Source organism: Astatotilapia calliptera, chromosome 3, assembly GCF_964374335.1.
Source record: "Astatotilapia calliptera chromosome 3, fAstCal68.1, whole genome shotgun sequence".
NCBI lineage: Eukaryota > Metazoa > Chordata > Actinopteri > Cichliformes > Cichlidae > Astatotilapia > Astatotilapia calliptera.
In genome coordinates this window covers 58,293,843-58,316,997 of record NC_137424.1, presented here as the reverse complement: position 1 = coordinate 58,316,997, position 23,155 = coordinate 58,293,843, and the positions used below count along the sequence as shown (strand labels likewise).

Sequence of the window (23,155 nt, the reverse complement as noted above, 5' to 3'; positions counted from 1 at the left end):
GCCTCTGTGAACGCGTGAGGCGTCCTTGGCAGCCTGACTGCACCTCTAACTGACACGCTTCTCCTCCTCCTCTTCTTCCTCGCCTCTAATGCCATTTACTCAAATCTAATAATGACCTCTGTGTGAGTGCGGCCTTCACGCTTCTCCGCGATTCGCCGAGGCCAGAGCGGCTCCCGGCCAATAGAAGGGCCGCCCGCTCGCCGCCACGGGGACTTACAACATGCCAGGTAACCGTGGCAACCGGCGAGGAGGGGACAGGACCTGTGGCGATTGACACTTATCCTCCCACTCGCCTGGTGAGTGTGGTGTGTGACCTTCATCCCTGGTTTCTGTGTAAAAACTCTGCCCCTCCCTCTCTGCACAGCCAATCTGACAGAGTTTATATTTCAGCTCCATGAAATTTTATTTATTTATTTTTAATTTGATCCAGGCGCCACGCTGAATCCCTGCTCCAGTTAACAGGTTCAGCTTCCTCTGTAACACGATCTTCCTCTCACGTGAGGGAGGAAGACACGAGGGCAAAGGCGAGTCAGATGAAATTAAGCTTCATTGATCATGGCAGCAAACAGTGACAGGATGCGGCAGAGAAAAAGGGAAAAAAAGAGGCAAAGATGAGCTCAGGGTGTCGTTGTATTTTACACTGCTTTGTGTGAAATTCAGCTGTTGAAGCAGACCCAACCTGAGTGATGAGGTCTCGACCCCGTTTCTGGGTCCAAGCGTCCCCTGATGAGGTTCCTGCCTTGTTGACGTGCTGCAGTGCTCTACAAACACATTATGTAACACTAGCGTAGGTGAATGTTCCTCACTGAGAAGCGCTGGTGAACGTGATCTTAGACCTGACCTCCCCTCAACAAGCTGCCGGATCAGAGCTCAATTATAAAGGACACCTGTTGGCCTTCATTCACTCACTAAAGGTTTCTGAGGGAAGAGAGCCCAACATGTATGCATGGCATCTGTAATGAGCGCTGGTCACATGCTCTAGATACCGAGGATAGATGTTTCACTGCTTCCTTTATTTCCTCCTGATACACTGCATCACTGTGGAGGTCAGTGAGTGCAGTGACTCATTGTCATGTTCGAGAAATCGCTTTTAAATGATTTGCCACATGGTGTGTTACCCTGCTGGCAGCAGCCATCAGAAGATGAGTACACTATGGCCATAAAGGGATGGACACAGTCAGCAACAATACTCAGGTAGGCTGTGGTGTTTGAATGATGCTCAGTTTGTGCTAAGGAGCACACAGTGTATCCAGAAGATTGTTGATTATATTACATCACCAGTCTTAACCGTCGATACCAGACAGGATGGATCCATGATTTTATGGCGTTTAAATCAAATTATGGCCGAATGCTAAAGAGACTCAGACCAGGCAACACTTTTGCAGTTTTGTATTGTTCAATTTGAATTGTAGCCTCACTTTCCTGCTCTTATCTTGCAGGCACCTGGTGTGGTCTTCTGCTGCTGTATCCCGTCTGCTTCATGTTTGACATGTTGTGCCCAAAGCGACTTCCACCGTGGTTCTACTATAAAAACATGAACAGACACAAATGGAGACTATAGTCCAGACTGCTCATTACTGACTCTGTTGAAGTTCAGGCTCTGGCTGCTGGACTGAAGTCTGCATGCACTAAGGTTTGTCATCACTCTGGGTTGCTTGCTGACTTTGTGTTAGCATGCTGTCTGTGCTGATGTTTGCAAAGAGCCAAAGTTGTGTTAGCAGCATAATGTGATTGTTTGTGTCCTGGGTGCAGTTTGCACTTCACCATTGTGCTCTCGTTCTTTCGTGCAATAAAAATAAAGGTAATGTCGATGTCTCTGCTGCAGACCGGCCCACTATTTTCCTCCTCCCACACATGAACTGAAATCACCTCAATGTAGCTCAAGTTTGCAGTTGTTTTTTCTTTCCGTCCACCCAACCTGCAGATAATTGAAAAACCTTAACGCAAGTAACATCATCACTGCCAACATATTATTGAATTTTGTGCAGTAATACACCACATTACTGAAAAATGTAGTGTGATTACAGTAGCCACTGTTCTTCTGCATACTTTAGTTGTAATGAGTGATTCTTTGACTTACTGTTGCCTTCAAATCAGCTCAAAGCAGTCTGACCCTTCACCCCTGATGTCTGACATCAACAAGACATTTTCATGCAGAAAACTGAGGCTCACTGGATATTTTCTCTTTTCCATCTGTAAACCGTAGTTTAGAGATGGGCGTGAAGGAAAATCCCAGCAGATCGGCGGTTTGTAAAATAGTCCTAGTAAAGTGTCTGGCAAGTGTATATTACTCTTTTCAAACTTTGTCTTGTTGTGACCAGGACAATCACTTTTGTGAATTTAATTGTTTCCTAAAGATAAATGGCACGGTGAGTGCTTCCACCAGGTCATAAAAATAATTAAAACAGTGGAAAATATAACAAAAACATCATGTGCAATGAAATTTGGCTCTGAGCATAAAGAAGTCATTGTGTGCCCAGACAATCTACAGGAAAGTCTTAATTTTTAAGCAAAATGTTATGTTTTATGAATAAAATAAGCTTTTGTTGTCATAACTAATAAAAATCACAGATAAGATTTTGATTGAATCCTGTAATCTGCAAGACATTTCACCCACTGTGAGGCCGCTGTGGCTATGCTATTATCAAAGTAGGAACAGATAGAAGGGACAATCACCAAATAATCATAGTGGGCATTATTCTTCCTTTTAAAAGAATTTTTAAGCTAGCTTAGGTTGTGTTGTGCGTTTGGTAATACAACTTCGGGTTTTTACTGTCTTCAAACTAAAGCCGTTCCCTGCCTCAGGAAAGAAAGATGCTCTTCGGCTTTAAACCTTAATAAATAATACTCACTGAAAAAACATATTTTCGACACTTTATTGAGCAGCTGTCCCTGCCCCATACCAGTCGTGGATCAGCTGTTAGTACTGGATAATTTAACAAAAACTGGATCCCCGGGACTGAATCTGCAGAGTAATTATTTGGCTGTGGGTTTCGACTTTTCCTTCGGCGAAGTTACAAAATAAACCAACACTTAAAGTGTTTTTGCAAAAGGCTAAAGTGTTCTAAACTGACTTTTCTTCTGTCTACATATAGTGCAACCTTAAATTAAGACATTTCAGACTCCCAGGAGCCCCATGTAGTCATGTAAACACAAATACATTATCAATATACAACACAAATATTAGAAGTATCATCACTGTCCTCCAGAAACCACGAATAACCCCAAAAATCCTCCAATATTGAAGTGGAAGCAGCAGACTGAAGGATGGTAACTTTAAATAATTCATGCAACCAGTCAAATAAAATAAAGTGTTCTCATCAAATGTGAGCTTTCTGCAGTAATACAATACCAAAGTCAGACACAACAAGTGAAGATGGTCTCTCAGAAAATATAGACTTTACGATTAGAATGGCTAAGACAATAAGCAACAGATTATAAAAAGTATACTTCGGCTGCAGCATCTGGTTTAAAATGCTTTCACTCACAGTTGTAGATGAACTCAGTGAAACACCAATGATTTAAACCTTGAGTGGTTCTCTGAATTGGTCTGTTGGAAATATCTCCACATTTGTTGGCTGGATGGATTTACATGGAGCATTAAAGACTTGACACAAACATCCTGATGACTTTAACCAAATTCAGGATAAAATAATAAAGCTAGTAACATTTTCATCAGCTCAGCTAGATGCTCTGTTTAATGCTAAATGGCAAATGTTAGCATGTTTACGCAATAAGCTGAGGACTGATAGCCTTGCTGTGTGTTTTTTTTTGCTTTCATTAGCCAGTGTTAGCATGCTAATACCCTACGGTAATGTCCCATTCCAGTTAATTCAGAACTCTGGAGTGAAGTTATTCCAGAGTTAGTCTATTTCAGTACTAAAGTCAGAAAAGCACGACAAACAGGATTTGTTTTGTTTCTTAGCAAAGCAGTCATTCATGTCATCACTAGGAACACAGCATAATGTTTGGTTTTTGTGCTTAAAAATGTAGCTGCAGCACGTTCACGGACAGAGCGTTCTCACTGCTCTGTATATGGCTTATTTAGCAAGTCAGTAGTGGCACAGATAGAAAGTATTACAGTTTCACTACTTTTTCCATTCACTGCCACCATTTTCGATTTTTATATAGGGGTTTCTCCCACTTTATCAGTTGGAACTCCAGGTTCAGGGGGTGTTTGAGACAACGATTCCAACAGGGAATTCTGAAAGTTCGACTTAATCTGGAATGCACCATAATTATATTCTCATAACTTCAGTGGAAATGATCATGTTAGCACCCTAAAGTAATGCAGTTTCAAACCCCCTCAGGAATATTGCATGTGAATAGTACTAACTTCGAAAGTTTAAGATACTAACATGCTACAGACATCCCTTTGAACCTATACAAAACTGAAAGGTTAGCATGTAACACACAAAACTAAAGACATTCTCAATCCCAGTAGCATCAATAGCTTATTTTTATGGTGAATCCATTTAACTCAGAAGTCGGTTGTCAATGCTGGGAGTGATGTCACTCCTCATTTGAATGTATTCCAGTACTAAAGTCAGAAAAGCAAGGGATACCAGGATTAGTTTTGCTTCTAAGCAAAGTAGAGCCATTCGTGCATCACTATTAACACAGTGCAACGCTTGTGTTTTTGCACTTAAAACGCCCCTGCAACACATTTGAGGCTAGAGTCAGGCACAGATACACAACACTGGCAGCACGAATGAAAGTTTTACGAAGCGATTCGGAGCCACCATTTGGGATTGAGAAGTCGGGTTGGTGGGGCTGGTCTCACTTTCTATTGGAAATCCAACTTGAGAGGGGGGTCCAATTCCAACTGGGAACTTGGAAATTCCAACTTCAACTGGAATGCATCATTCGTGCAAATTAGCATGATAAACTGATAATATCCCATCAGCCTAAGTGGTGATTTCTTTTAGTGCAAATTAGCAAAGGTTAGCATGTTCACATGCCACAGCAAGATATGGCCAACATTATCAATGCTAAAAATCAGCACAAGGCATTCCCATCAGCCTCACTTGTATATTGTGTTTAGTGCTAAACAGCATGTTAAACTAACACCCTTCTCATCAATTTAAGCAGCATTGTTTGTTGTGATAAATTGCAAATATTAGCGCAGTAACAATCTAAATTAAAGACATATATATATATATATAACTCTTAGCTGAACTGCATTTTTTTAGTATTAAATCGCCATCATTACCATGCTAAAAAGCTAGACTAAAGACATTTATACCAAGTAAAAAAGTTCGAAGTCTCAGCAGCAATAAGCAAATAATACAACAATAAAACTAAAGACATTTCCATTAGCCTCAGCGGTTAATTAGCAAAAATTAACATATAAGCATACCGAACTAAGGACATTCTCAGTAGTAGCAGTAGCTTGTTCTCACTGCCGATAATTAGCAAAAGTTAGCATGTTCACATAACAAAATAAGAACATAGAATACGATTAGCATCATACCTGCTATATTAGCATTGTACTGTGGAACAGTTAGCATGCTGAACTCAAAGTAAACAGCTAAGTAAACCTTCATATAGATATTGCCTTAAAGAGCTGCTAGAAATGCTGTCAACTCTTATTTTCTTCCTTTAATCATGTTTTTTTGAAGTCCGCTGCTTTTTTAAAGAAAATGTCTAAAAAACACGTTGTGTTTTAAAAGAAAAACAAACTATCTCACCCTCAACATTATCTCATCATCTCAATAAATGACCCTTACTTCACAGCATCTCGTGTTTCTGATTAGAACAATTTATAATAAAATTCGACTTTTTAAGTTCAAGGTTTCTGGAGGACAAGAGAGACAGGCAATAAATATGTCACACGGTTAAATAGCTAAGAGTTCAGTGATTATATGACGGGCTAAAGCAGGCAGGAATGCAGCAAAAATCACGAGCATGATGCAAAAGTTGAATAAATTCAAAAACGTTCCTTATCGGTGTGTTTTCAGTGCTGTTTGACATTCTCATACATAGTGCTGAGTGACAGTACCTTGGATACATTACAGAGCTTTACATCCATCGCTTTAAGAGTCCAGAGGATGGATAGAAGAGAAAAGGAAGAAGAGGAAGAGGAGAAATTAGAAGAGAAGGAGACGAAGAGAGGAGGACCAAAAGCAGGGAGGCTTTACAAAGAAGTTGTCAGGCCGAGGTAACCAAGAAAAGAGTGTTTGGTAGAGAAAGATGAAGAGGAGGAGGAGGAAGATGAAGGAGAGCGCTGTTTCAGAGAGATGAGGGTCGTGATCGGGAGGAGAGGAGACAAATCCCTCCATCCAGCGCGGTCGGACAGCGATGGATGAAGAAGAAGAGGAGGAACAGAGGAGGAGGATGCAGCAGTGTGAGCGCTTGGCGGTGTGTGCAGTCGCTGGACGTGCTTGTTCGAGCGCTGATTGTCTGCATGCACGTATGACCGGTGCGTATGCACGTCGGCGGGTGCGTCCGTCGCGCCCCCGTTGAAGAAGTGCGCAGCGTGTTTGACCTTGCAGTGCAGGCGCAGACTGTCCCGCCGCTTGGCGCTGTAGGGGCAGAGGTCACAGGTGAACGGTCGCTCCCCCGTGTGCACGCGCACGTGTTCCACCAGCTTGTTGGCTGTCCGGGTCAGGTGGCCACACCGGTCGCAGCGGTACTGGTTGCCCTGGCGATGACCCTGGAAGTGAACCAGCAGCTCCTGTTGCCCTGGAAACGACCTCTGGCAGATGCGGCAGCGATGCTCTGAGGTGCTTGTCTCCGGCTGGGTTGCCGTGGCAACTGAACGAGCACCGCTGCTGGAGGTGGAGGCTGTGGCAGGAAGGGTAACAGGGCATCTGGGAGTCAGGAAAGGTAGAGGGAGGAGTTAATGACCCACACATTACACGAGGATGCTGACAGAAAGCACGCTCACCTGCATCTAACATCAACATGTAACATCAACAAATTCATTTTAAATCCATTCAATGAAGAATTTAAATGTACCAATAAAAGCTCTACCTCTATCTTACTGTTTAGTTCAGTTTACTTCTTCATATCAGTAACTGAGCAAAGATTTAGAAACTGATTCTGTTCAGCCTCGACTTTCACCTCAAAGGTTTTTTATGTTTAAAGTACGTTTTATTAGATGTTTCCACTTATTTAATAAGTCATACACAGAAAACCTTTTGTAAGGTCGTATTAACGCCTCAAAGGAGCACTGCAGACATGATTATTTTTACTATTGATATGATAGATTTTTGTAAAAAGACTGTCCAAAAGATAAAATATCATCATTGTCATTTGTCATATAAGGTTTGGGGTTGTTTCGCTTAAAAACAACTCAAAAATCTAAGTAAATTTAAATTTAACGATGTAATCATGTGCTGACACGTGGATGTGTGGTCACGTATCCGGGGGGGAGGGGGGTCGTTAGGGATCCTTACACCTACCTCACTTCGCCCTGAATGTGCGTGCAGACGTGAGCCCTCATCTCTGCCTCCTGATTGGTCGAGTGGTCGCACACGCAGCAGTGCAGCGAGAAGGATCTGTGCTCCCATTGGCGGTGTTCGGTCATGTGACTCTGGAAAAGGGCCTGTCCTTCGGTCTCAAAACCGCACACGTGACACCTGGAAGGCAAGGACACGACAAAAGCTTGTAACACATAAATGACGGTAACAGATATTTGTCTATGAATCTCCAAGCGGTCACAGCGGGACTCACTGTGGGAGAGGACAGCAACCAATCAGGTGCAGGTTTTTCTAGCGTGCGCTTGGCTGGTTTTTACAGTTGGTTTTAACTTGTTATTATTTTGTTGTAATTATGCTTGAAATGCACTTTTGTTTTCAAATATATATGTATTATTATTAGTTTATTTATTTTTGTATTTTATTATATTTTTGTATTTTTATTCTATCTTTAATCTCAAGCACTTTGTTCAGCTGTTGTTTAAAGTGTTTTATGGATAAAGCTGGTTTGGATTTATATACACGCTTCAGATCTGAGAGGGTTTAAGAATGAGACATAACACCAGGAAATGATTTCATTTCTCACTTTTAGCATGAAGAGAAGGTGAAATACATGACAGCTGGAGATAATCAGATCATAGTGAACCTCGTTTATGTAACAATGAGTGATTAGCTTGATTAGAGGGCACAGGTAGACAAACATCAGGTGAACAGTACTAACAGTTTCATGGTTCTTCAATTCCTTAAACAAACTCACAGAATGGAGCCACAAAAAACGCTTTCACTACAAGCAGCGACAACTTCCGCTTGACCTTGTTCGTTTTTCCATGTCCTCTTAAAACTCACCTCTTCATCAGTGTTTCAGTGTTTCATGTGTGGCATTAGTTCTGGGAGACAGGTGCTCCTGGTTTTGGAAGTTTTATGATGGTTCTCTATGAGAGAGGCGCTCAAAACCACAAGTCCCGTCACGAAAAGAGTAACGGGAGGACAAAACTCTCCAGGCTGACACCTCACAGTGTCTTTAATGTGGAAAGCTGAGAGAAAAACTACATTTCTCATTAAACGTAAACTGCAACTGTGAAAAAATGACCATAAAAACCCCATCGAGGATGTCAAAGTGCTGATTGAGTCCACCGCCATGAAGCATGGCTGAGAGCTGGCGCTCAAAAATAGGCTCGGGTTTAACTCTGTCAGATGCACTGTAGTTTTGTAAAACGATGCAATAAATCGCTCCCAAAAGTGGCAGCACGCTAATCCTGATCGAGTCACACATCCTGATGTAAGAGTGGAGCCCGAATCACAGATAAAAATCACAACAGAAGAAGAAGGAGCGGGACGCCGAGTACAATAGCATTCAATGCCTTTCACACTCTCAGTAACGGCTTTGTTAGTTTATAATGAAGCCATTTTTTATATTAAAAGCTTCTTTTTGAGTTGTTAGTGTGAGTGTAAGGGTTATGTTGTAGATGAAGTCAGCCCACTCTCACCAAAAACACTTTTATGGGCAATTTTTTATTTGAATTTGGATTTCTTCAAATTGCAATTTTATTTTTAAAGTGCCAAATCACAACACTTCAAAAACAGATGCCTTATATTGTGAAGTAAAGGCCCTAGAATAATACAAAAGGACTCAATTAGTTTACCACACTATACATAGTATATGTGTTAGCCTGCTTACAGTATCCAGAGCGTACTTCATTCTTGCCTCACTTTCTGATCAAAGCCTTATTGCACACCACCAACACGTACACTCACTAAGAAGTATTTGTGTCGTTTTATACACTTGAGTTCCTGCAGATCACAGACACACTCCATTTTAATCCACCATAATTTTCTCCATGAAAATTGCCTGCCGGATGCCAAGGTTGTGTCTCCAAAATCGAGCCGAGCATGGATAAAAACTTTTTTAAAAATCCAGAGCTTTGAAATCTTTGTACTAATTTCTTCCTGCTAATGAAAAAAAAAAATCTCCCACCGGTTTGTTAAACATCTCCAGAAAGTTAATGTTCAAAGACGCCTTCGCTGGCAGAATACACTGAGATGGAGAATCCGGCAGAGCTGCAGCTATGCAGGAAGATAAGCGGGGACTTCAGTCTCTCCAGAAGGCCAGAAAACAACAGCTCGAAAGCTTTACTGCTGGATAAAATGCTGCGACATTTAGGATCACCGTTCACAGAGCTATAAACAAGAGTGAGTCCCAAAACAGGCTGAAACTCAAAGATTAGAGATAGTGCACTTCCTCGCTGACTCTATATAGCTATCTTAAAGGGGGTCCTCACAGATATAGGAGTAAAGGTGTACGTGTGTGTGTGTGTGTGTACTTGTTTAAGCATCTTTGTGAAGACCAAAACATGCCACTGTACCTGTGGGGACCAAGCGCCCGTCCTCACAAATTTGAAGGCATTTTTGAGGCTCAAAAATGTGGTTTTAGAGTGAGGTTACAATAAGGGTATGGTTAGAGTAAGGGCTAGGTAAAGCATTATGTCAATTCAATGTCCTCACTAAGATGTGAAAACATGTGTGTGTGTGTGTTACCTGAAAAAGTAAGAGCAACCTGTGGTTTGGTGTCTGCTGAGGCTGGTTTGGGTTTCTGTGAGGAAGAAGAAGAGCATTCGTTTATTATTCTGCGTGATTTTTGCTTTTTACACACAGCAGAACTTCTTAATGATGAGCCCCTCTGGAAGCTATTATTGCTAAACCTCTGTGTGACTGTAGCCTCTGTCAGCGCACTTCACCACCATCTTTATTATTATAGACCCAAAGGGCACTCCAGTAGCAGCATGCATCCATAACGCAGACAAAGGCAGCATGCAGTCATTAAAAAGTAATAATAATAGCAATAATAATAATAATGATACAGAGACAATGCAGGCAAACTGAACACACACATTCAGTGAGAGTGTTTGCTGAGAGCTGTCAGTGGAGGAGATCAAAAGTGTTTGTGGTGGCTAAGAGCCAGCCAGGCAGAACACAGAGGGTGATAATCAGATCCAAATAAAGTCACGAGCTCAGACTTCATTTTTGGTCGAGCACCTTAAAAAGTTGAAGTTTTAAACTTTTGTTATGACGGTCATAAAAAAACATTTAAAAACAAAAAAACGCTCAGAGGTTGCAGTTCCTCAAATGGCCACTTGAGGCTGCCTCTAGACGTGAGTAACTTCTCATAGATTTGTGTTAGAAACAAACACGTTTATTGCATCAAAATTTGCTTCTTATTAAGGCTTAAAGTTAAATACCTGACCTGATGCAAGCAGCTAGCTGTTTGCAATGACTTGTGGTTTTTATACATTGTTAGCCAATGAGCACACACTTTAAGCGCTATATAAGAATCGGTCCATTTAATGGTTTTATAATCTTGCATTTTGGTGTTACAGGATTTACCAAAAAACCTCTGCTATTCTTCTATTAAACACAACCCAAAATAAGAGAAAAGCTTTGACACAGGTCAGATCGGAGAACCAGTTTTGAAACCACTGCTGGCCTTCAGGCACAATGCAGGTTTATTTTTCCAACCACAGAGCTACGTCTATCTCTTAAACAGTCTCTGCTTCACCCCCACTAACCTTAATAACTGAACTGGATTCTGATTTCTAAATGGACTTATCTGACAAAGAATACGGCCGGCTCTGTGGTTACTTGTAACCCATGGTTACATTTTTTATGAAACTCTAGGTTTTTTTGTCTGGATTTTAGCACTAACGAGCAGGGAATATGAATCGAGCTCTTGGTGACCCCAAAACGCCAAACTCAAGGCTTCAAAACAGGTCCACAAAGCAGCATGTGACAGAATTAGCTATGATGATACTTAAAATCCAGTCTGTCTAACAGAGAAACCATGAACAGGTGGTCTACAAAAGACTTTCTCAGTGGTTTATAGCTTACTCCAATCGATGGAGCTATCTTCATATTTAAGACTAGTGCCACAGCTCCACGTCTCAGTCATTAGAAGTTTGAAGTTGTTACAGACTATTAGATAAACTTTATCATTCTCAACCTCTGAAGTAGAAATTCAGGTAAACAGGTTTTTGCACAAAACAGTGTTTTACATCTGGACTCAAGATTTCAAATAAAATGAAAATAAAAATCTGTTACTAATAATACTGATGCACAAATAAAAGCATGAACACTTTTTATCCTGATATGTAACCAAACGCTGTAACCAACCAATAATATTCACTTAGTCTGTCGGAAACACTGAATAAGTGCGTATCAAACGCATGCAAATGTTTCCTCTTGTTTCATTAATCTTTAATAGAAACAACAGTGACCATCACTTAAAAGTGACACTTTATATTTGGAAGCTTTGTTTTTAGAGTCATGCCTCATACTCTCCGACTAGGGAGGGATTTAGAGTCAGACTAATGCATTAAAAATTCATAACATCACCGGGCTTATCTGTAAATGCTGAAGTGCGCGCTGTTAAAAAGGCAGCTGGAGGTTTGGGAGCTCGCAACCTTGTACCTGACATCCTTCCTGCTGTGCCAGTGTTCATTGTAAATTTAGCTGGATCACTATTTCAGCCGTCAGCTCCTTTAATCCTTCCACTCTGACTGACAGTGTCAGTTTCCATCACTGCAAATTACCCCGAGACTGGCAGGCAAACACATCAATGACAACAACCCATAACGCCGTGACTCATTAATAAAGAAAAGAAAAACACCTCCAGGAGACGGTTAATAATCAAGGCGCTACACCTCCTCCAGCTGCAGAGCATCCTCGCAGAGTTCCTGTATTTTCATGTAGACACTGTGACACTCATGTAAATCTTAACCTGTGTGTGCAAACCAGGTTATTATGTCAGTGTGATTAATTAACAGAAAACTACAAAATAAAGTGTCAAAAAACATGGAATTCTTAAATGATGTCATTAAACTTGTTGTAGTGCCTTAAATTTACCAGGTAGTTGCAGTGTGCAACTTAACCAAGCTGTGTTTTTAGTAGCTAAGCCTGACCAAGATACAAGCTTTCAATTTTCTACATCAGCTCTCCAAATAAAGAGACTTTACAGCCATGCACTATATCATGGGTGGGCAACTCCAGGCCTCGAGGGCCGGTATCCTGCAGGTTTTAGATCTCACCTGAATCAAATGATTAGTTCATTACCAGGCCTCTGGAGAACTTCAAAACATGTTCAGGAGGTCATTTAGCCATTTAAATCAGCTGTGTTGGATCAAGGACACATCTAAAACCTGGACTTTGCCCACCGCTGCACTATATAAAAGCAGCTGGGCTGTGGTTACATTCAGGATCTTTAGCAGAGGTCATCTAACTCCTGGAAACTTCACCTAGACTAAAGCCTTGATCATAATTTCTCTATCCCTAAGTCCGCTAAGGGACTGCAGTTCCACTGGACTCATCTGTGGATAATTTGCATTACAATCCACCAACTCTGCCAGCAGCCTTCAAGCCGCTCTGGCGTGTCTCCTGGTTTTTGTGTCTGCGTCAGGAGCGGGGTATAATCGAGGTTCAAACTTTTCTCGGGCCTCTACAAATAGTGAGACCTTGATAGCGGAGAGGCTAACCCCCAAAAATCGATTACACTGTGCACACAAACGTAAAACTCTGTTTCTTCACAGCTCTAAAAGTAAGACTGTTTCGCCTTGTGTCTGATCCCTCTCCCAGCTGAGCCTGCAGAAGTCATCTGCAGCATTTAGAAGCCTGAATGGTATGCATGTGCTGCAGTGCGTGGATACAAATGTCTGGGCTTGCTGTTAAACGCTGTTGGAAATGAAAAGTGAAAAATTGAAAGTCCATTACCAAGTGGAGGAGTTTGGGAGCTGATCACTGCCGGGGAAGAGCGGCGCTGGTCGTCGTTACCCTTCAAAACAGGACTACACAGAGAGCAACACGCACAGATACAGGATACCATCATGACTGAGGTCAGAGGTCAAAATATGCCGCTGATAGATGGAAGTGTGCACTTACCTGCTTCTGATGGGTGGAGTCATCCTGTCCACCAGCTGACTGTTGGACTTACTGACCCTCTCTGCAGACAAGCGACAGAAAAAGAAGCGCATTCGAGTGCAAACCGAAAAAAATGATGCAACCTGTGTGTTTGGCTAAAACCCAAACAGTGGACAATGTGCACTTTTCTCTCTGCAGCTACCTCCACCTCTGAGGCTGCATGTCTCTGATACGCACGGTTTCTTATCTGTTGTTTCCTAAAGTCTCGGTCTGCTCTCTCTGCACCAGCCCGTCGGCTCACACAGCTGCTTCTTCCTGTTTAAAGGAAGTCAGCTGATTCCATGTGCTCGCTTACAGGCAATCACTGGGGTTTTCACTATGTTACTAGTGAAAAAACCTCCAAAGACCTGCACAAAACTGAGCATATAAATATTTTCAAGGGAAAAAAAAAGAATATCTCTGAAATTCAACTCACAAATATTCAAGAAAGATTGTGTTTTTCCGTTTATTTGTTTTTTTGACAGCTTTATGTATTCTTAGATTTGATGTTTCGGCATCAAGGAGCAACTCTGACCAGTAAAAACACGACAATCAACTTCAGATTTAATCAAGATTAATATTAAAGCTTGCGTGGTTACCTGACAGTTGGTGCAGCAGTGTGGACGCCAGGTTCACTGACATGTCCTGCCACAGCACTGCTCTGAGGCACTGGTCAGCCATCTTGGCTCCAGAGGTAAATTGGTCTTCCATCTTGGCTCCAAAGAAGAGCTGCTCCTCCATCTTCACCCCGGAGAAAACCTGGTTCTCCATCTTGGCCCCTGAAGCAAACTTGTCCTCCGTTTTGACTCCAGAGAGAAACTTGTTGGTCACCTTGACTCCAGAGAAAGGCCGCTCGGCAAACTTTGCTTTAAAGAGAAGCTGGTCCTCCGTCTTGGCTCCAGTTAGAAGGTGGTCCGACATCTTAGTTCCAGAGACATCCTCCATGTTCACTTGAAAGTGAAACTGTTTGGCTCCAGAGACTGCACTGTCTGCCATTGCAGAGACAGGCGGGCATCCTTCAGCACAGAACTTGCCTTCTACTTTAAGGCCAAAGAGACACCGGTCTGCCATTTTGGCTCTGGGGTGCAACTCCTCAGCCACCTTGTTCCCAGTGAGGCCCCGATCTTCTGTTTTAACACTGAAGATGTGATGATTGACCATTTTCGGGGCAGGCAGAGCAACGTCTTCTGTTACTATTTGACTCTGGGCTACTGTGTCGACTTCCATTGGCTCTTCTTCTTCTTTGAGTCTCACCACATGGCCATTCACTTCCTGACGCTCTGTGATTGGGAAGAAATAATAATAAATGATTAGAAGCAGTGTGTGAAAGTTCATTCAAAGCTAGAGATGGTAACATGTTTTTGACCTCAACCAACAAAAACCCAAAACAAAACAGACAGTCCAGCTGGACTCTGGTACCTGAGTTCTGGTTCCAAGCTATAGAACCTCTACTTTGTGTTGTTCACCAATACAAGTGAGTAAGACGTCCACACCAGTAGGCTTATAACTGGGAGCGCAGGGCTGGAATCCAGCGCAAAGCCAACAGTCAGAAATGACTTACAGTACTGTGCAAAAGTCTTGAACCACCACTCTTTTCTCTCTATATTAGCCTCAAAGTCCGACTTTCTTATATTTTGTGGTGCTGAACAGTAGTTTTCCAGGCTGTTGGAAGGTCTTTCAAAGTGTTTCTTTGTACACTGCCACTTAATGCAGACCCGTGAATCATTCAAGCATAAAAAGGCACCTAAACAGACAACGTGGCAAATAACCATTTTTAATCAGTGTCTTTAGGCACTTTGCTACCAGCAGCCTGTTGCAAGAACACACAATTATTTGTTCCTATTTTTTAGCTGAATCTATAAAAAATATTAAGAAATAACACAGTTTGACAGGCGTAACATAGCACTTTTGCACTAACAAGATCATACCCAAAGATTTTTTAGCTAAAACCTTGGCATGTCTAGATATGGTGTGCAGTGTATCCTCAAACAAATCTGGGAAATCGGGAAAAGTGGAGGACAAAAAAAGAAATGGCAGGCTTATCTGAAAGTCATGTCCTTAAGAAACAGCAAAGGCCTGACACAGGAGTCGAGAGATGCACTTGGACCTTCAGTTGATTGATCTACTGTTCACTGAAGCCCCATCAGAAATTGTGTGAGTGTTAGCGTGGCTCTCAAGAAGAAATTCTTGAGAAACAGTGAGAAAAGCTGGGGCATGCCAAACTACATAAGAACTGCACTAAAAATTAGTGGCACTGTATGTAATGAGATAATTCATCAAAATTTAGCAGCTTCATTTGTCAGCAACAATCCCAAAACACTTCCAATGCACTCAAAGTATAGTTGGATATAAAAACACAAAATGGAACATTATCAGTCATGGATTGGCCTCCTCAGAGCTCAGACCAGAAGAAAACAGAAGAAAAAGAAGAAAGATCCAAAGGAGAGCTTTGAATGTCCTGGAGAACTATTCCTGAAGACTACTTCAAGAAATGACAAGAAAGGTGCCTAAAAGAATAACTGTGGTCGTTCCAAAGTTCTTGGAACTGTACAAACTCTGTTATTGCCTTATATGCTGTATGCTGTGTATGTTTGCACATGTTCCAGTAAATCACTGCATCCATTTCCCTACATAACATGAAAAAATAAGGACTGGCTCAAGACTTTTACACAGTGCTGTATCTCTCATCACAGTTTTGGCGAACTCGTACCTGCTAGCTTCCGGAGCAGATCTGAAGCTAGCGTGTCCGTAGCGGTATTGCCGTCAGGCGTGTGCGTGAGGGACGGTGGCTCGGGACTCGCCCCGGGGCTGTCCGGTGAGAGAGCGACGCCTGGCTCATCCTGCTGCTCCGCTTCCTCTCGGCTCCCAGGATGCATCTGGGCCTTCTGGGTGGCCTCTGGAGACAGAGAGTGATTTGATTCAAGTTAACTGTAAACAGATTACTGCAGAGGTCAAATTGCAGCCTGATAACCGCACTCAAGCCTTCATGAGAGCGCACAGGCTCCTGCAACACATGCCCAAAGTACGCGGACACCTACACGCTCACGTCTCTTCATTTCCAGCAGATAAAACCTGCAGCAGGAATTTACTGCAATGGGAGTTAAACTCAGAGTAATAGTATTCAACCGGAGAGTGACATATCACCCTGTTTTAAAGACCTGATATTGGATGCTTGTTTTTTTATTGATTTAAAAAATCTTGTACTTCATGTTCTTGCAGCCGCCCACTTGCTTCAGATCTGTGAATGACGATGGTCTCTGAGGTCTTCTGGGCTTTCAGTTGCTCCAAAGAGCAGGACAAAAACCTGAGGTGAAGCAGCTTCTGGTGTTTACTCCTCAGTCTGCCTGAGGAGAGCCGTGAAAGAACCTTAAAACCTGCCTGTTTATTCTGCTTATGTTGCCTTTTACTGATTTTATTTGTCTTTATTAATGTCATTATCGTTATTCTTTTTCCACCATTTTCATTTCCCGGGTGCCTTGGCATAGGCTTTTAGCCATCACTCCTTGGATGTTGAATGCTACCGTTCTGTCAAGGCCAAAATGTGTTCCTTTGCCTCACAGCTGTTTTATTTTTTTGTATTAAATAAAATGAACGCAAAATCATCTTCATTATTTTAATTCTATGATTTCATAAGTGCAACATAACATGCTGTTATTGTATTAAAAAGGCAAAGTTAAAGTAGCAAATAATCGTAAAAAGTCTGCAGGGTACTCACATGTGGTAAAAGAATATAATTATTTGCACCTATTAGTGATGCTGATGGGCTAATTTATACCTTACAGGCTGTGCCACCACTGTTATAAGGCTCAGATGTGTTCTGCGGCTGAATACGTATTTTCTTTTAGGTCAAAAATTCCTTTTTAATAATAACATTTTCTGATCTCTGAAGTGGCTCTACATCAGTATGCTCTGATTGGTATGTTTGAGTATGCACCAATAGCTTTAGTAGACCTTGAAAACTCAGGGTGAGACAGCCTCGTCCTTTTTATTTTTCATGTTAAACCTGAGCTGACTGGAAGATAGTGAAAATGCATTCAGTCTTAGGTGGAGGCACAGTATACCGCTTTGTACTGAAAATTACTGAAACATCCTGTGGAATAACCCATGTATTATAGCCATAATTACATGTGTTTCATGGATGTGGAGAAGGCATCCAACCGTGGGCCTCATTACTTCCCGTAGGGGGTGTTTCAGGAGTATGGGATATCACGTGTTGTTGTTGCAGGCTATCCTGTCCCCATACAAACACAGTGGAAGGTGGGTTTGCATCCAGATCACCTCTCTGCTCAGTTGGGCTCATCGAACGAGCTGAACCAGCTGGGTGATTTGCACCCAGATGTGAAGTGGAAGGAATGAGCACCTCCAAGTTTGAGGATGTGATTCCCAGCAGGAACGGGATGACTGCCCCATGAGCGTAACTTTGTGCTGAACACTGGGAGGGAATCTCTGTCTAAATAAATAAATAAATCTGGATAAATTCCCAGATGATTAAACATGCAACTATTTTGCTGGTATTAACTGAAATGAGTAAAGAAAAGTAAAGGGGTTATATTGGCTGGGTCTGATTATTGGAGGGGTCATAACCCTCCTAACCCCCCTGGAAATTATACCCCTGGACTGCCCAATCCCAGTGAATACAGTGTGAAAGGGAAGATTGATTGAGTTAGGCTTCAGCTCTCACGTATGGCCACAGGCTGTGTGGAGTGACCAACAGAGTGAGCTATCTGCATGAGGAGCCTGGGCACTCCCTTAAAGACAGGGTGAGGAGCTCAGTCATTTGGGAGCTCCTCCACATCGACATCTGACAAGGATGCCTCCTGGGTGCCTTAAAGGTGAGGTGTTTCAGGTATGTCTATTGAGAGGGGACACGTGGAGATCATCCATTAAATTGCCAAAAGTATTTGCTCGACTTCCTTCACACACACATGAACTTGAGTCAAATCCCATTCTTAATCCACAGGGTTTAACATGAAGTCTGCCCACGCTCTAATTCATCCCAAAGGCGTTCTGTCATGTTGAGGGCAGGGCTCAGTGCAGGCCAGTCAAGTTCTTCCAAAACCCAAACCGCTCATCCATGTTTTTATGGACCCTGCTTTGTGCACGGGTATGCAGTCATGTTGGAACAGGAAGGGGTCATGCCCAAAACTGTTCCCACAAAGTTGGGAGCATTAAATTGTCCAATATGTCTTGGTGTGCTGAAGCATTAAGAATTCCTTTCACTGGAAATAAGGGTTCAACTCATTAGACATGTACCGTTCTCCTGGCAACTGCCAAACCCAAACTCGCCTATCGGATTGCCAGACGGAGAAGCGTGGTTCGTCTCTGCACACTGCTCTTGAGCTTATCTGAAGGGCACGTGACGTTTGGAGGTCAGTACTGATACCTTCTGCAGAAAGTTGGTGATCTCCGTGCACTAGGCACCTCAGCACGTTCCCACTCCCAAAGCATAACATATTACTGTGTGTGACAAATCGTCGGTATATTATGCTTTCTGCCACAACATGTTCCTATGTTATGCGTTCGGAAACAGGAGGAAACATGAGAACCGTTTGGACTCAATCTGCACATGTACATTTAGTTTTCTTTAATCGCTTTGGAAAACACTATCTAACACCATTAAGGTTATGGCTAGAGTTAGGATTAAGGTTAGGGTTAGGGCTGGAATACACAGCTGGAACGTCAGTTACCGCCGGGAGCGTCATTCCATTGAATTTCATCCACATACCTTTTGTGTTCCCATGAGACATGACATGACAAGTTGTCGGTATTTTACGCATTGGGAATGAGAACGGGCTGCACATTACCACCATGGAGTCCGCTGAGCTCCTGAGAGCGACCCATTCTTTCACAAATGCTTGTAGAAACAGTATCCATGCCTAGGTGCTTGTCTTTATACACCTGTGGCCATGGAAGTGACTGGAACACCTGAATTCAATGATTTGGATTGAATACATTTGTTGATATAGTATATGAGCTGGTTTTGCTTGTGAACACGTCTGTGTCCCACCAGAACAGGTGGAGTAGGTGGCCAGGAAGAAGGAGGTCGGTTTACTTACTAACCTTGTATTATGTTTAGATTTTTCTTTATAAAGCGTTTCACTTTGGGATAAACACCGTGCAAGTTATCATATATATTCTTTTATTTTTGGCCATTCTTTGCCTTCCTTAGATAAGACAGTATAGGGAGTGACAGGAACGTGGACGACACACATGGGAAATGGGCTTGTTGTTCATTTATTCTTGTATTACTGTATTATTCTTGTGCAATTATTGTTTCACTCCACCCACGCAACTCCATTTCCCACGACAGGACAGTACAAAGATCTGTCCACATACTTTTGTAGTGTTTGTGAGCACAAATTAGCATCCACAAAAATGACATAAACAAGATGCAATTCTGGACATTAGGGGTGGAGCTAACCATCCTTTTCATTATTACATAATCTGCAAATCAATTGATTGATTAGTCATTAGGCAGCAGCTCTAGTGCCCACTGTGTGTGTGTGTGTGTGTTACCTGACAGCCTGATGAGGAGGTCAGACGCCATCTTGGTGCTGACATCAGGGCTGAACAGAGAGGTGGCTGCTGGGAAGGGGCTCGAACCTGCGGCTTGTGCGTCATCGCCTGTGTGTGTCTTTGTGTGTGTGTTTGCAGGGTGTGCGTGTCGTTTGGCTGCAGCAGAGTGAGGCTGCAACACACTCGACCCACGCTTCATTTTCTTTTTCCGTGTGTGAAAAAAATAAGAAAGAGAGAGAGAGAGACAAAGAGAGAGAGAGTGAAAAGGGGAGTCAAAACTCAGAAGAGAGGAGGGCAAGAGAGGAGGAAGAGGAGGAGGAGGAGGAAGGTAGTGGTGCTAAAATAAGACGAGTGTGTTCTTCAACATATGGACGTGAGCAGAGCATCGTAGAGAGAGGAAACGAGGGTGGATTTGATCTTCAGAGCGAGCTGTTGCTGGCTCTCGGTGACCTGAAAGAGAGAGGAGGGAAGACGAACGGAGGGGAACGGGACGAGAGAGGGGGAGGAAGAGGAAGCAGCGAGGATGCAGGGCGAGAGAGAACAGGGGAGAGGAAGATAAAGGGAGGAGGAGGAGGAGAAGAAAAGGAACAAAGTGAATCTGTGAATAATAAATTATTGAATGGATAAGGCCCAATAAGGGGATAAATCATCATCTGTTATCACCATGGTAACGGACCCTGCCTCGTCACCTCCTGCCCTGACCTTCCTGTTGAAAAACAATAATCGTCACTTGTGATCAGTGATCATCAATAACTACTCCGCCTGTCACCGCCTGTTAGCCTTGGTCACTTTTTGCCCCTGAAAGGAAAAAAATTGACTGCATCCTAGGAAAATACTTTCATTTGAAGGCTAACAATAAAGAGATAAACAAACAAATAAATAAATACAAATGTAATGAATAAATAAATAATAATCTATCAGCGTCCCATTGTAGGAATGTAATTTAAATAAAGATCAATGAAAAAGTAAAATAAATTATCTAAAAATTGACATGCCTGTGTCTGTAGGAATATCTACGTAATTTAAATGTGCAAAAAAAAAAAAAGAATGAACACATGAACACAGGCTGCAAGAACACACGTAATTTAAATGAACATGATTGTTGTTGAAAAAACTATTTTAAACAATAAATCACATTTCATTTAAAAAATGTAAAAAAGACCCGTCAGAATATCAGCCCCAAATCAAAGTATTTTAGCGCCATGATGACTCAAAACTACACCAAAAAAGTCAATAATCAAGAAATATTGTGCAAATAATGTATGTATGTATATATATATGTGTGTGTGTGTGTGTGTGTGTGTGTGTGTGTGTGTGTGTGTGTGTGTGTATAAAAATTATTTTCTATAGCAATTAAATAATAATAGTAAATAATAATAAAAAAAAATCCTGCTAAATTCACTGCTTCATCTTTTTAACATTTAGGTCCTTGTTAATTAAAAAATTGCACTAAATAATTTTATTTAATAAATCAAATGTGGCTGGCAGGCTCTTCATTGCCTCGGTTCACTCACTACCCCCGTCGACCCCGTTTCGCTCTGCCTCCTGCCTCCGTCTCTAAGCGACACCGCGCGGGCTGCTGCTGCCGCCGCATCCGGCAGGGAGGCGACAATCATCGGGCACCAGCTTCTCCACAACACCCCCTCCCCTTCCCCTCACGTCCCTCTCGGTGTCGGTCGGTCGGTCGGAGTCAGAGCCCCCGGAGCCCCGCTGTTAGCTAGTTACCTCCCTCCTCCTCCTGTACAGCCCCCCCCGCAACATGGCTGAACGGCACTCCGACTCCCCGCCACACCGAGTCAGAAAGTCATCACGCCATTTAGAGCCGCCTAACTGCCAATTTACACATTTTTAACGGTTTTCCCTCGCGCTGCCTTCAGTTATGGGGAACAAGGGCAGGTGTCAAGAGTCCAACGGCCCCCCCACACACACCTCCTCCCTCCCTCGCCTATCGATCTCCTGCAACATGGCTGAACGGTAACCCGACCTCACGAGACCTCAAAAGTCATTTTCACGGGTCAGTTACCAACGATACCCAGGCACGGCTAGCACCAACCCGCCCCGGGACACCACGGTTCTCTCCCAGCTTCCCACCTCCTCTTCCCTCCGTGACTTACCGGCACCAGGGGGGGCAGGTGGTGGTGGTGGTGCAGTCCGGGGCATAGCCTATATATAGACTGAAGATCTGCTCCGTGTTAAATTTCCTCTCGCTTTTCCCGTGGTCACATCATCTCCCCGCGGTTTCCTCATCCAGAGATGTGAAAGTTAAAATTAAAAAAATGACAACAGCGAGGAGACGATCCGTCTGTTCCCCGAGCCCGAGGATGACGGGTCGGTCACCGAGCAGGGCAGATGGAGGTTTCCGCCTCCTCCTCCTGCTCTCTCTCTCCCTCTCTCTTTCTCTGTGTGTGTGTCTGTGTGAGGGAGATGCAGCGTGTGTCTGCACAGGGCACATAACATGTTAACAGCCTCCATCAGCACGAACCATGAGGAGAAACCTGCATGTTGGATACTCTTAAGGGGGACATGATCCTGCAACTGCTCCACTGTCTCACTGAATACTGATCTAACAGACCTGTTTCCACATACTGCATCAGGTTGGCTGCATGCAGTATTACAGCAGTAACTTTTCCCCAGCTCAGATTACACACCGATACTTGAACTGCTGGCACCAATACAAATAGTGATAATGTTTGCAAAAGAAGATGAACTTTTAGGTTGTTATTATTCAGGTTATTATTTAAAATGTTTTAGTTTTCATTTATTATCTCAGCATTTCAAGATTTTATTTAGGCGTGTCCAACTTTAGACGTATAGTAATTTGGATTTCTTTTCTTTTCTTTTCTTTTTTACATACCTAACCTAAAATTTTGGCAAGTCTACGTGGCCATAACTGTTTAGCCACATGTTTTAGCAGTAACCTGACTACTAACCATGTGACATTAACTTTTGCATCATTTTGGACCTGTGACACTGGGCCGCCATAGACCACCGCTGGTTGCTAGAGAGAAAAATTTGCACTCCCTGACTGGTTGGTGAGTGGTTGATGCCAGCTGCGGTGAAACTGACTGCTAAAGCTCCAGAGTGGTCAGTGACCATTCTGGAAACTGCTGGTCACAAGGAAAATAGCTGACTGCTTTGGTCGGAAGCAGATCGCTGCTGGTGCTTGTAGTTTGCATGTCTGCAAACACTTGGCAACTCCTCTCCAAGCAGTGGTGAAACTGTGAAGTCCATTTTTTGTTTGTTTAAGATAAGATAAGATAAGATATTTATTGTCA

At 42.7% G+C, this 23,155-nt stretch overlaps 1 protein-coding gene and 1 long non-coding RNA gene across 4 annotated transcripts in view; one reads left to right on the top strand and one right to left on the bottom strand.

Moving 5' to 3' along the window:
• LOC145425560 (uncharacterized) overlaps nt 1-23,155 on the top strand; it is a 270,059-nt gene that overhangs the window by 221,135 nt on the left and 25,769 nt on the right. The gene's annotated exons all lie outside the window — the stretch shown is intronic.
• On the bottom strand, nt 2,863-22,560 carry LOC113017253 (uncharacterized). Of its 3 annotated transcripts, none has more exons than XM_080292576.1 (10): nt 21,995-22,560; nt 19,881-20,330; nt 16,075-16,260; nt 13,964-14,644; nt 13,563-13,640; nt 13,347-13,407; nt 13,179-13,252; nt 9,957-10,011; nt 7,407-7,583; nt 2,863-6,812 (listed from the first exon to the last, which is right to left on the bottom strand). In XM_080292576.1, the coding sequence occupies exons 2-10, from the start codon at nt 20,077-20,079 to the stop codon at nt 6,137-6,139; spliced, it is 2,187 nt and encodes a 728-aa protein (XP_080148702.1). In that variant the 5' UTR covers nt 20,080-20,330; nt 21,995-22,560; the 3' UTR covers nt 2,863-6,136. The 3 variants fall into 3 exon arrangements, with proteins under 3 accessions (XP_080148702.1, XP_026016193.1, XP_026016194.1); XM_026160408.2 differs by having other exon boundaries at nt 19,881-20,082; XM_026160409.2 differs by lacking the exon at nt 13,563-13,640.